Genomic DNA, 12,536 nt, shown 5'->3' with positions numbered 1-12,536 from the left:
AAGGTCATTCAGTTGGGTCACCTCCAGCGAGAACTTCCTATTTTTGATGACGCTTCGGCGTCTTGGGAGCCTCAAAGGCAAGGAGCATGTGCTGGAGGTTAGACGTTCATAAAAGACGCCGTGCTGTTCCCATCTCATCGCTGACTTCTGAAGGAAAGGCAAGTGATGCATCAACACTATATGGATCTACTAAGCTAAAACCCTGCTTAGAGGAAGAAGCATTCTTCCAGTTTAGTAACACTTTACTTTACTGACCACGAGGAAAAGTAGTGATTTCCGAAGGATCCATGCAAACGCTTTTATTTTCCTAACTTATTTGCGTACGGAACTATACGACACATCAAAATGTGGCCAATTAGCTGTTCTTTCAAAAGAAACAGAGGTTGGTATAATGTGAGAAAAAGATTTTAATATCTAATATATTGAAAATATAATGTATGTGTGGGAGGCGTGTAAATAAATGCCAAAACTTCTACAACTACGTCAAATTAGACAAAAAAAAAAAAAAAAAAAAATAAGGCTTTACAAGATGTGTTTTCCACCAAAGGCTATTACTTCTGAAAATTAGTGTACTCTAACTGATGTTGTCCATTTTTGGTTCGTCTGAGAGCTAGCCTCCAAAGCACATGCCCTTTTCAACGAAGGAATGCTTATATCGGTGAAACACAGATGGTACACAGTACATCCCCAGCAGTATGCTTTCTTTGTGTTCTACCTTAGTTTTGTCATAGCCTCGATTGCAGTTCTTTAATATTTAGCATTTTTGTCTGCTTTAGAAATTACAGTGATGCTTACCGACAACCATCTGTTAAGCGACGCCTATAACATCATTTAAAATGTCCCTGTAGCTCTCGAGGTCTAAAAAATATGCCACAATACAGGTGAATTATGTAAATAATGCCACGTATGTTACGAAGACTGGTGCAAGCAGTTAGCCATGTTAGACAAGGGCAACCAACGTTCCCAGGACTCTTTCTGACAGTCCACCAGCTTGTGATAAAGCTCAAAACTACGTTGAATCTGAAACTAGCAATTCTTCTGCTATCCACGAGATTGTGGAACATAATTCTCCATCCTAAATTTAATTTCTCGCCGGCGCTTGGAAACCATTTCCTCCCAGTTCCTCAGTTTCAGAGTCACAAGACTGAAACTGCGGTTCCCAAAACCCTGGTTTCAGGATTCATCTTGTACAACGCTCAATGTTGGTCACACTGTGGCCAATGTTCTGCAATCTGAAACTCTCTACATTCCGATGCCACGTAATAAACATACTTGCCAAGTGTGCTAAAAAAGATAGGCCTATCCAAAGTGCGCACACTCACGTTCCCAAGCCGATGAAAGGGAAGATGGTGACGTAGTATGAGACGCAGACGAAGCACAGCATCCAAAAGGTCTGTGGGAAGTCACGCACGTCCTGGAGACGAACCACGTCTCCTGCAAGAAGAACACCGCACAACACTGTCTTGGCCATCCACTCGGAGAAACACGATACAAATAGCAGAATGCCACACACCGTTCCACCAATTGCCTTTAGTGCACAGTCATTTTTGTCTACTGGGCTACGGTGCAGGTTCTGAGGATGTGCAATACCTCTCTCCCGCAGAATATCAGAAGCTGCATATCGGTCCCCCACACCGCAGTGACTCCAGATTTATCACTTCGGTGATAAGTGATCGAACGGTGTATACTGTTGACATGTGATCCGAGGACAAATAGTAAACCCACCACAAAACAATAAAAAAAAAAAAGTACAGTGTTCGGTTTTTTATTTATCCCAAGGTGTGTGGTGTCAGGCTCATTAAAACAGACCTTTGAAACACTTTTCAAAGTTCCTGTAGTTTATAAGGATTTCCCCGATCACAAAGGCCAACTATTCCAGACGAATTATGTACACCCGCCGGCAATATGAAGGTGAACACCCTACCTGGTTTCTTGCCTGTTCTACGGCTCCCTAAAGCTATATTAACTCTCAACGTCTCAAATGGTACGTGGCTTGGGGTCTAAACTTTGCGTTCTAGCACTCTTCTGGAACAGAGCTCGTTGCAAAACTTGCAGGAGCGTCAAAAACAAGAAGAGGGCTGTTCACCTTCATATCGCTCATGGGTGTACATACAAATACGAAGACACCTAGAACCAGAAATACAGGACTCTAATGTCAAGACAGCCAGAGAACTCGGGCACTGAGATTAGCCTTTGAAACACCTATTGATACTATATCTAACACTTGATTCTTCATTAATTGGTAGCAGTTATGTATACATATTCGGAAAGTAGAGTTTAGGTCCTTTGCATGAGTAGGCCAGTAAAGCTCAGCAGAATTTCCTCAACTAATTTTCTTGACAAAACTATTCTTTAGCCAAATTGCGGGACAACTGTATGGACTGCACAGGTTCACTTCAGAGATTTTTTACAATGTCAGACACTCTACCAGCACTGAAACACCCCGAGATGTTGAGCAGTTCAAACAAAAAGCATGAGGCAAAAAGAGTGTGACCAGAACACAATGATTAAAAATAATGCTTTCCTCGTCATATGTTCTCGCACTAGGCCTTCTTGCATAAACTGTGAACGACGCCGTTTCTGGATGGCACAGTTCACCAAAGATCATATTCCAAGTATCCATTATAATATACAAAACAAAACATCACATAGTTATGAATATAACCAAAACAAGGATATAGTACTTAGCTATACATTACTCAGAAATCTGACAGGGAGGAATTGCTGAACACAAAGTATATAACCACAATTGTACTAAAATTTAAAAAATTGTAGTACTTGTATACAAAGACTCTCTGCAAAAGTATATCAAGATTAAGAGAGACTGGTTCTCAGGCGTGATCTAACGAATACCGCAACACTGGCTCTCAAATGCAGGTTTACTGACCCCAAACAGTTCGCAAAGGCATTCTTGAAGTCCTGCATAGTTCTTGCTTGTCAATTATAAGCCAAGCAATTAATCTTTTTCTTGTTTTGCATAGAATAAACATCCCACTGTGTGTGAGGTTCCCCTGTAAATGACAATACAAGAAATCCACTTCACCCTAGCAATTATTTGTATGTATTTATCCTGCCACCATCATAATCACCCAGTGCATCCCCCCCCCCTCCCCCTCACGGTGATGGTATCTACCATCGCTTCAGTTGGCAAATCACAACAAAATACCTTTAGTTACATGTTACTCAAACTTTTTACAAAACCGTACCGCTTAAGAAGGAGCTGAAGCACTTTCGTATTTGAAGAAAAACACTATCGTCTTCATTTGGCTTCCAGGATCACGAATATCTAGGTTATTTTTCAATTTGGTGCACGGAGGCTGCGGAAAATCACTTTCAAATTACCGCTGAAGCCCCTCTTTTCCGTTATGTCATAAAAAGATTTTTCAGAATATCTGCACTCGAGCATCTCCGGTGCCTATCAAAGCTATGCACGTGCACTCTTGCTAGTCTCAAGGTCAGAAAAAGGCGTAGCAACCTGGCCAGTTCGCAATTGCACTTGCTGCCCACAAAAGCGACACATGCTTGGCAGCTGAAAGATCCTTTTACGACGTAATGACTGGTTGGAGGTTTTTAGCGTTTAGTTACATCCTCGGGAAAAACGAGCATGATATTTGGACTCGCGGCATAAAAATACTCTAGATTTCACCTTCAGCTCAATTTTTTTTAGAACCTCTTCAGCTTCCCCTTAACACTGCAATGTTAAAATATTTAGCCACATACTAAGCTACCACTTCTCTGAATCTTAAAGCCCCTAACCAAGATTACAGAATGTATGCATCTTACAAAACATGCTTTTGACTGTTTATACACTCCAAAAGACAAGACGAAACAAAATCAACAACAGAAAGGCACCTGTCTGGGCGGCCTCTCGCTTCAGTATCCTCGCGGCCCGTCGATCCAGCACGGCCAACACCACGGCGCACAGCATCGACAGAAGGCACCAGAATGCCGCTACAGACCAAATGCAAGGTGATTCTTAGGCCCCGTCAAGAATGTCACACAGGCCACAGAGCATCGATTGCTGCATGCCTAGGGGATCAAACAATTCTCAGGCACCCACAACTGGCGCGCATCACATGGAAAAACCTCTAAAAATCTAAGAAACGTGGATCTTATAAGAAATGTCTGTGGGTGCCTGTCTAAAACTTCACAGGACAGGCCAAAACCAAAATGTTTCTGATAAGCTAATTAACGAGAACAAATTCCTCCCTTGCCCCCGAAAATAACACACTGACGAACTGTACAAAATCTTGATTTGCGTTCCTCCGATTGGTTTTGAGACAGAAAGACTGCAAGGCACTTACCACATTCACTTGACGTCTTGTCTGTCTCGAGTCAAGTGTTCTCGCAACCAATGAAAGGCCCACAAAATGTCATTTCAACTGTATCACATATCTTACTCGATTAGATCCGAGTTACCACCAAGAAGCGCGGGTCACATCACGCGATGAAACTAATAAAGCGACGCCGGACGTCAGGAGGTTTTCGAACGCTGAGGTAGAATACCTTTATTCTGGAGTGAGATCGAGGGAAGTTTGGAATACACCCTGTCAGTGAAGGTGGGGCCAAGGTTCAGTAGGCTCTCGGCGCATAAATATCGGGCAGTTTCCTAAACTTTTCATGTCAATTATTTCACCTTAACCAAGATTTGCCTTTAGCAAAAATATTTTGCTGGTCAGTGGCCTTAGGCAAGGATCCAAAGCAAAAGAGAGAACGCCGTGGGGAGTGAAGGGAAAGACTTGCCCACAAGCAGGGTGAACCCGAGCCCAGTGGTGCCGGAATACAGCTTGGAGAAGCTCGTGAACAGGAACGGCATGGTCATGAAGTTGGCCATGCTTCCCTGGGGAGAGGAGACGGTGCTGGGAGTGAGACATGCAATGCTAAACAAAGCACAACGGTGGCCAAAGCTGGTGGGAACAACGAAAAACGCGTATCCTAGAAGCATCCAAGAAGCAGCCAATGTTTCAATAAGAGTCAAGTCACTTGGCGATTTCAAAGCATGTGCACTTTTTGAATTGACACGCGAGGGTGGACAAGGGAGGTGTACGCTAACCACAATTCCAGAGCAGTTCAATCACTGCATTTAAGCGCGAAACACATGTCCGACGAAACCGTCCGATCAGACGTGCGGACTGCCGGAATGACCTTGGGGGGAGAGGGTTTTTGTAGCATCGGAGAGCGTTGAAAACCCTCGCCTCCGACTGTCGTATTGCGCGGTCGGACGTCGGATCGGACGGTTTCGTCGTACATGTGTTTCGCGCTTTACTCCAAAAAAAGATGGAACCTTTTTTGAACAAAGAAATATATGTATTTATAAAGTGTCCAAACATGCGTGCGAGATTTAGATTTGTAATAAAAGGCATTGTTTGCTCAAAAACTGCCAATATCTTTATTTCAGTACGTAGTAGACGTGCGAATATTGGAAAATTCAAACAATTTTCGAACATTGTTTGCTATTTGAATCGATTCACAGCAATCTTTAAGTGTTAAAAGCATTAAAGAGTACAAGTATAAAAAAAAAATGTCATCAGGCTATTTATATTTTTTTGCTGGGCTTCACTGGTTTGCACAAGCACTCAGGAATCAAGCTTCAATGCTTTGCACTAGCGCTTTGGTGTCATGCTTCACCACTTAGCACTGGCGCACGCGCATCAAGCCGCACTGCTTTGCAACGGCATTCTAGGAGAAACGGCCGATGTATCATAACAACTCGGGTGAGTCGATGGATTTCGAAATTTTCCTCACTATTGTGTGTCAGCCTACTTTGCTTATAATAAGGGTCCCGCGTCTTTAGAGTTTATTTTTCATAAAATTCTGAAAGGAAAAATGTTTCGGTGTTCACTTTTCAGTAAGAAGTCAGGGTTTATCGGAGTTTGTTTTTGCTAGATTCCAAATTCTCTGAAATTCCAAGTTTTATTTTTCTTTAGAACAATGGATCGTTGGACGAGTCTGCAGGAATTCACCGTGGGAACAGCCTGGAAAATACGAGGACGTAAAAGGAACGCGCGAGACGAGTGTTGACTGTCAACTGACAAAGTTTATTAGGTAGACAACCGAAAACGGCCCTTCATTCTATGGCAGTGTGATTCCTACAAGCACTCACATAACCAGTAATAAAAGTGTAATGACAGGGGTTAAAAAAGCTAGCTCAAAATCCAAAAATGTCCTTTCACTGTCCAGCAGTGCCAATGATGGTTGGCTGATGTATGAGGTTCCCATCTTTTTCATCTTGCACGCCTCCACTATCTCTCTAGACAGCTGGTCTTTCTGCCTAAAAATTACTCCGCGTCACTTAATCTTGGCTCACACTCACAACCACGAGAACGCATAGCAAGATGAGAGTAAGCAAATCCTTTCAACAAACTTTGGTGCTCTCTAAAACAGATGTTTAAACACCACCCCGTCTGACCGGTATAGACCTGTTCGCACGTAAAAATACACACACTGTGCCAACGTTGCATGATGCAAACTTTGTACCATGTTTCACTGTGCAACCCTGACTATTTTTCTGCATCTACCCTGATATCCTACTTTTTTGCAGATCAAAGTAATCACTGAGTCAGAAAATCCTGCTTCTTGGAGCCTCGCCGTTTGGGCCGAAATGCTTTCCCTGATTTTGTGCTCGCAAGATTTTGATAGTGCAGACCAAATACATGACACAGCAATACCATTTTTTATGACCTTTAAATGGGCGGACCGAAAATCAAGCAGGGACCTGGCGGTTTTGGGATGGTGCAACCAACAAACATGTTCCTCCTTCACATCGACACCGAGATCCAGAAACTGAATCTGGTGTTTTTCTTTGGGAGTCCCAAATGTGAACCTCAGGCCTGATTGTTGATCGTTAAACGTTTTAAGCACTTTATTAAGTACATAATTGCCTTTTTTTTTTTTGGGGGGGGGGGGGGGGGGGGGACATTGTTACTTAAACTTTGTTTTTCGGAACAATCTGAATTGGCTAAAAAATTTTATTGGCGTGCATTTTCTGATTTTATTGAATTTGCCTGAAAACGCGCAACACTAGTTATAATTATAGTTTTACTTCTGATTTTAAAGGACAGTGGGAAAAAATATGAGTCTATATGCTCCAATAAATAAATGGGTAGTCGTCACTTCGCTAGTTATGGCACTGAACAGTTTTTGTTTAAATATTATTATCGCTCTGGTGATGTGCAATCGTTTCGCTATTTCAATGTATTCTAGTCAAACCAGTGCGAGTTTTCTGACATTTTATTGCAGGTGTGTATGTGCTGTAATAATATACATTCACAAATAAACATATTTCCAATAGACCGATCTCACCTGCCAGTTTGACTACGCCACCGCTGCCGCAATGCATTGAGGGAACTTTAATCTTTCCGCATGTGCCCGAACCTCGCTGCAACTTTGCATGCCAAGGGCACAAGACGGCACAAGCCGTCTCGGGCACTGCCGCCTGCCTCTTGTGAACTACTACTAGTTATGGCAGCTTCATGCATGCGCCAAACGCTTGGTAAGATTGGTCTATTGCTGTATTTTCAGTCACGAAGTCTATGCCGCTGCTTTAAAACCTGTTGAGAGTAGCGAGTCAAATAGAATTGCCTGAACAGATAAGGATGCTGGGAACTGAAAGCATGCCAGTAATCGCAGTCCCTCCTAATGAAATATATTACTAGTAGCAAAAAACAACTTTGTTTGTTTATTAGTGACTGTAGTGAGTTACAATTTTGAAAGTGTAACTGTAACCTAATCACATTTGAGCTCATGTAACTGTAACGGTAACTTAATTATTTGTCATGAGCAACTCTTCCAGCTTTGCTTTCCTGCTCAAAAACAATTGTAGAGCCCTTCCACTTCACATAACGATGAAGGACCAGTGAAGCTGTTAATTTTACGACATCTAGGACGACCTCAAGGACGACTTCTGGGACGACCTCTTTCTAGGACGACCTCGAGGAGGACCTCGAGGATGACGCCTAGAGGGCGACGTTTAGGACGCCTAGGACAACCTCAAGGACGACCTCGAGGACGACGTCTAGAACAACTTTTAGGATGACCTCGAGGACGACGCCTAGAGGATGATGCCCAAAACGACCTCGAGGACGACACCAAAAGGACGACCTCAAGGACGACTTTTAGGACGACCTCGAGGACAACCTCGAGGACAACCTCGAGGACGGTGTTTAAAGATGATAACAAGGAATCAGGACTTCACTATCTAATAATGCCAAGGAAGGCTGACTCACGCTGGTTGGCCCCTCTTTTTATTTTTATTCATTCATACTCGCCACGACCAAGGGGGAGTTTTCTGTCAACATCCACTGAAACATTTTTTCCCAGATCCTAGCGCATAACAGCTCCCTGTAAAAGCCTATTGTTGCAATTTAAGGAAGGAGTACAGGCAATGACGATGAACCGATAATACTGGGACTCAGAAATGGGATCTGCACTACAATTTTGAGAACGAGAAAGTCATGCCCAACATCCTGGTGCAGGTCACTTTTTTTAGGGGCGAAGCTCCTTAGGGTCTAGCCTTGTTCGTCCGGCGTCCGTGCTCACATCGATATTGCTGGTGCTCGTGCTCGTGAACCAACGTGCTCACGTGCTCACATGCTAACGTAAAACAAAAAAAAAATTATAAAAAAAAAGTTTGCGCAGTTGACAGAATTTGAACCTGTGCATGAAGACCCCAATGGATTTCTAGTCCACTCGGCCACGACTGCGGGACGAGTAGGGGGCTCTGAGATGTGGTAGTAACTCAAGAGCTGGGGATGTCATGGATGAAACGTTGCATGTGGCCGCTCAACGTCTATACAGGAGAGGGCGCTGCGGTCAAATGCGTATATAATCGCGTTAAACTTTGCATGCATTGGCTCAACGTTTATAGACGAGAGGGCGCTGCGGTTAAATGCTCAAATGCGTATATAACCACATTTTCTTTCTGACATGGATGAAAACAAACGAAAGGCTCGGCATACTGCGGCTCAGCATCTACGCAGACAAGCACCACCAGAGCTTCGCCCCAATCAACATCATTCACCACGTGGAGATACGGTCATTTTTTTCTTTAATTATTTGAACATTTTTAGGTTTGCCACATACTGAGCTTCCTTCGTAAGGCACAGCGATTGGCGTTCACGAGCCCTACGAGAAAGTGGACGCGTGGGCTCTGTGCATAAAATGATCAAGCTATTTCCTAACAAATGTGGTGGTTAATTCCAAACCAATAGACCTTCAATTAAGGGTGAGCATCAGTCAGTTCTCATCCCCTGAACTACATTCTTCTGACTGATAGTTTCAAACAGACCACTGATTGTTTGCTCGACTTAAAAAAAGGGAAATATCTTCTAAAGAAATTTGTACCTGTAGACCAGGTGGGTTTTAGAGCTATTGCGCTGGAAGTAATTTTCAAAACGGTCTAAAACACAAACTGGTTCTTATACTACTGCAGCAAGGTCTAAAGAAAAAATCTAAATTTGTCACGAGAAACAGAGGTCCCCTCACCAGCCTCGAAATGCTCAGCTGCAGTCCAAAGACAGTGTTGAGTTCCTTGTCCTTGAACCAGCACACCGAGTAGGTGTTCTGTGCCACTGCCAGAGACTCTCCACCGACCCTGCACGCGAAGGGTGTGGTGGGCAAGGAGACAAGACAGACCACAACACGTAATGGGTGAGCCCAGAGCTATTGGGGTGGTACCAGAAGACTACTTTTCATGGCTCCTGATGAAGCCAGAACAGTCAGCTGTTGAAAGGCACTGATGTTGTGAGTCCAATGCTAGCTTACCATTAGGGTCTCTTTGATCATTTTTTCAAACAGCAATGAAAATGAGGATTAGGGATCTACACAATAAATTAATGGGGGGCATCTGAATTGAAGTATACATAGAGGGAATGACGAATAGTTGAGGCCACCTGGGTAACTTTGACGTACAGTCGAAACATCATCTATACGGCATCTACGCCCAAGTAACCCTTCAATAAACTGGCTGCCTCAGCCGAGATTTGAACCCACAAAGCCCAAAACTAAGGCAGCCTCTTTTTTGAACAATCACCATAATATATCTACAAGAGCATAGAGACAGAGCTTGTCAACTCACCCGAAGATGAAACGGCCAAACTGCATCAGCCAGAACCGGTTCACCAGCGCACCGAGCGCAAATACAACCTGAAATGGCCACGAGTCCAAGGAACAGTGCTACAACTGCAATCCCCGACAGGTTCGACTTTGAGCACAGACACTTTACGAAGACACATGGTGCCACGTCTGTCAACATCTATTGGCCACGTATGGTGTTCAGTCCACTGGGAACGTGTAAGGAAGGATCAAGAGCCACATTTCGCTCTCCACTCGTGGTCAAAAACTAATCTGAGGCCACATGTCCCTCGAGAGAGTGTACAATGGCAGGATGCATAGCCACAAAGCAGAAAAATGACTGTTGAAGCTGCGACTAATTCATTCAGACAATGCAGACGACGTCTGTGGTTCACCTGGCCTACTATGATGATGGTTGAGAAGATTATGGCGCCCATGCGGATGCCGAAGACGCGGTCGATGAGGAAGCCGCCCAAGAAGCACAGCACTGTGTTGGGCCACGAGTACCACGAGTAGAGGCTGCTGAAATCAGATGTCTTGATGGCCATCGTGTTCTCTATCTGAGTCTGCAGGGCCCCTGGGTTGTCGAAGCAGTAGTAGCTTCCTGAAATAAGAATGTGGGTCAGTTGAGGGTTTCACAGAAAATCCTTTGGTGCAATTAGTCGAAAGTGCATGCTCATATGCAATAACGATGTGCGTGTGTGTGTGTGTGTGTGTTGGGGGGGGGGGGGAGGGTTGGGGTAAGGCCTACGGCCATAGTAAGGGGATGTTGCAGCTCCCTATGTATTTCCAATGTTAACATTTTGGTCCTAATGCTTAGCCACCACCTAATGAATAGAATTCGGAATCGTTTTATTAAAAAGGTAATAAAAAAAATTATTTGCAACTGGTGTTATTTTTTTTTATTTTGAGGCTAGAGATTTCTAAGGGGGGTTGAATTCCCTGAAAATGTCCCCTTTTTCAACATGTCACTAATGGGCACTTCTGAAGAAAATAAAGGCACTATAATTTTTGTCTCCGTGTTGCAGAGGGTCATTTCCTTCAGCATTTATCTACCGCCAGATCTAATTTCCACATAGTTCTACGCTGAAATGGGAGGACCGAATTTGAACTCCGGTGGAAGCCTTCCTGGAGCGATTTTTCTACCTATCCAGTGGCACAATCTGTAAGCATATATTCACAGATATTTCACAAGCAAGTTTATTTTGTGTTAGTGAGTGGTAACAGACTACTTGCATGACCTTCTTTTCAGTTGTGTTCAAGGTTTCATGGTGCAGGCTTTACAAATTTTTTATTTCTCTTCTTTTTTTTTTTTTTCAGTCTTGTTGCAGACACATTGGATTTGTCCCGTTCACAAGCATGTTGATGGGTAATTCCTATTGGATTGAACATTTTGTTTTCTTTGTTGCAGACTTTTTATTCTGGGCGGGTTTTGGGGGAATGGGGGGGGGCACGTAAAGTCATTTCTGTAAAATATTTTCTTGCTTTTTAGAGCACAGCTCTTAGGCGCCCGGTTCCGGCTTGTGCGGCGTCGCTGTCAGCGGAACCGCGCAGTGCATTATGGGAAACACCCCATAATGCACCGCGGTGAAGCGCGCGTTGCATTATGGGACGTTTTCCATAATGCACCGCGCGGGAGGGAGGAGGGGAGAAGGGGAGGTGGAGGAGGAGGAAGGAGGGGAAAGGAGAAGGGCGGGGAAAAGGAGGTGAGGAGGAGGAAGTGGGGGAGGAAGCAAGGAGCTTGGGAGGAGTAGATGAGGAGGGAGGAGGAGGGTACGGATGAGGAGGAGGGGCGTACCGTCCCCTCCCCTCTCCTCCTCCTCAAGAGCTGCACTCTAATTCGGCATTATAGGAGGTTGTAAACATCTCTTTTTTTTTTCTTTCTATGTTTCGTTTTCTGGTGAAGTGGGGAGTTTAGAAGTCACAAAAACAGCCGAAATACTACACATCACGAGGCCTACAAAAACTACTGAAACCCCAAAAGCCCAATATTGTTCTGCCATTTCATTTTTTTGAAAGCATGAGAAGATATTTGTACAAGATATTCATAATATTTAGAAGCATAATTACAAATTTGAAACCTTAATCAGCTGATTATGCTATGTCTAAATTGCTATTTTATTTAAGAGATTTTTTTTTTTTCATATTATTTTGTGCAGGTTGTGTTGAGTTACAAAAGCAATTGTGCAAATATATAGTTTTTTTTTAGAAGATCTATTTCGAAATAATTTCTACTACATGTCAGTTGAAACCAATGAACACTAGGATTCGGAAATTTGTTAGGTATTATTTATATTACAGGCATTGTGATTCTTCTATTGTTTTGTTAGTGGCTTGTTATAATGAAGCACCGACTGCCTCAATAAAACCTTGTGATCGATCAGTGTTTTTTTTAGCTAAAGCCAATGTTTCTAGAACAACTCCATTGGGAAACTGCCATAGAGCCTGCTGTGAAAAAGTGGCTC

The 12,536-nt window shown here is 43.5% G+C and overlaps 1 protein-coding gene across 2 annotated transcripts in view; it reads right to left on the bottom strand.

Annotated features, from left to right (window-relative positions):
* Positions 1-12,536, bottom strand: part of LOC8053364 (major facilitator superfamily domain-containing protein 1) — a 31,597-nt gene that overhangs the window by 12,015 nt on the left and 7,046 nt on the right. For both annotated transcript variants that reach the window (XM_029968892.4, XM_029968897.3), the window contains exons 2-7: positions 10,467-10,675; positions 10,076-10,143; positions 9,484-9,592; positions 4,744-4,840; positions 3,853-3,951; positions 1,323-1,434 (exon numbers count right to left, since the gene is read on the bottom strand). In XM_029968892.4, coding sequence (XP_029824752.2) covers positions 1,323-1,434; positions 3,853-3,951; positions 4,744-4,840; positions 9,484-9,592; positions 10,076-10,143; positions 10,467-10,675 — 694 coding nt within the window. The remainder of the gene's footprint in view (positions 1-1,322; positions 1,435-3,852; positions 3,952-4,743; positions 4,841-9,483; positions 9,593-10,075; positions 10,144-10,466; positions 10,676-12,536) is intronic.

This window comes from Ixodes scapularis, unplaced genomic scaffold (assembly GCF_016920785.2).
Source record: "Ixodes scapularis isolate PalLabHiFi unplaced genomic scaffold, ASM1692078v2 PGA_scaffold5__190_contigs__length_132052651, whole genome shotgun sequence".
Taxonomy (NCBI): domain Eukaryota; kingdom Metazoa; phylum Arthropoda; class Arachnida; order Ixodida; family Ixodidae; genus Ixodes; species Ixodes scapularis.
The sequence above is the reverse complement of the archived record's forward strand: the minus strand, read 5'-3'. Positions and strand labels throughout refer to the sequence as shown.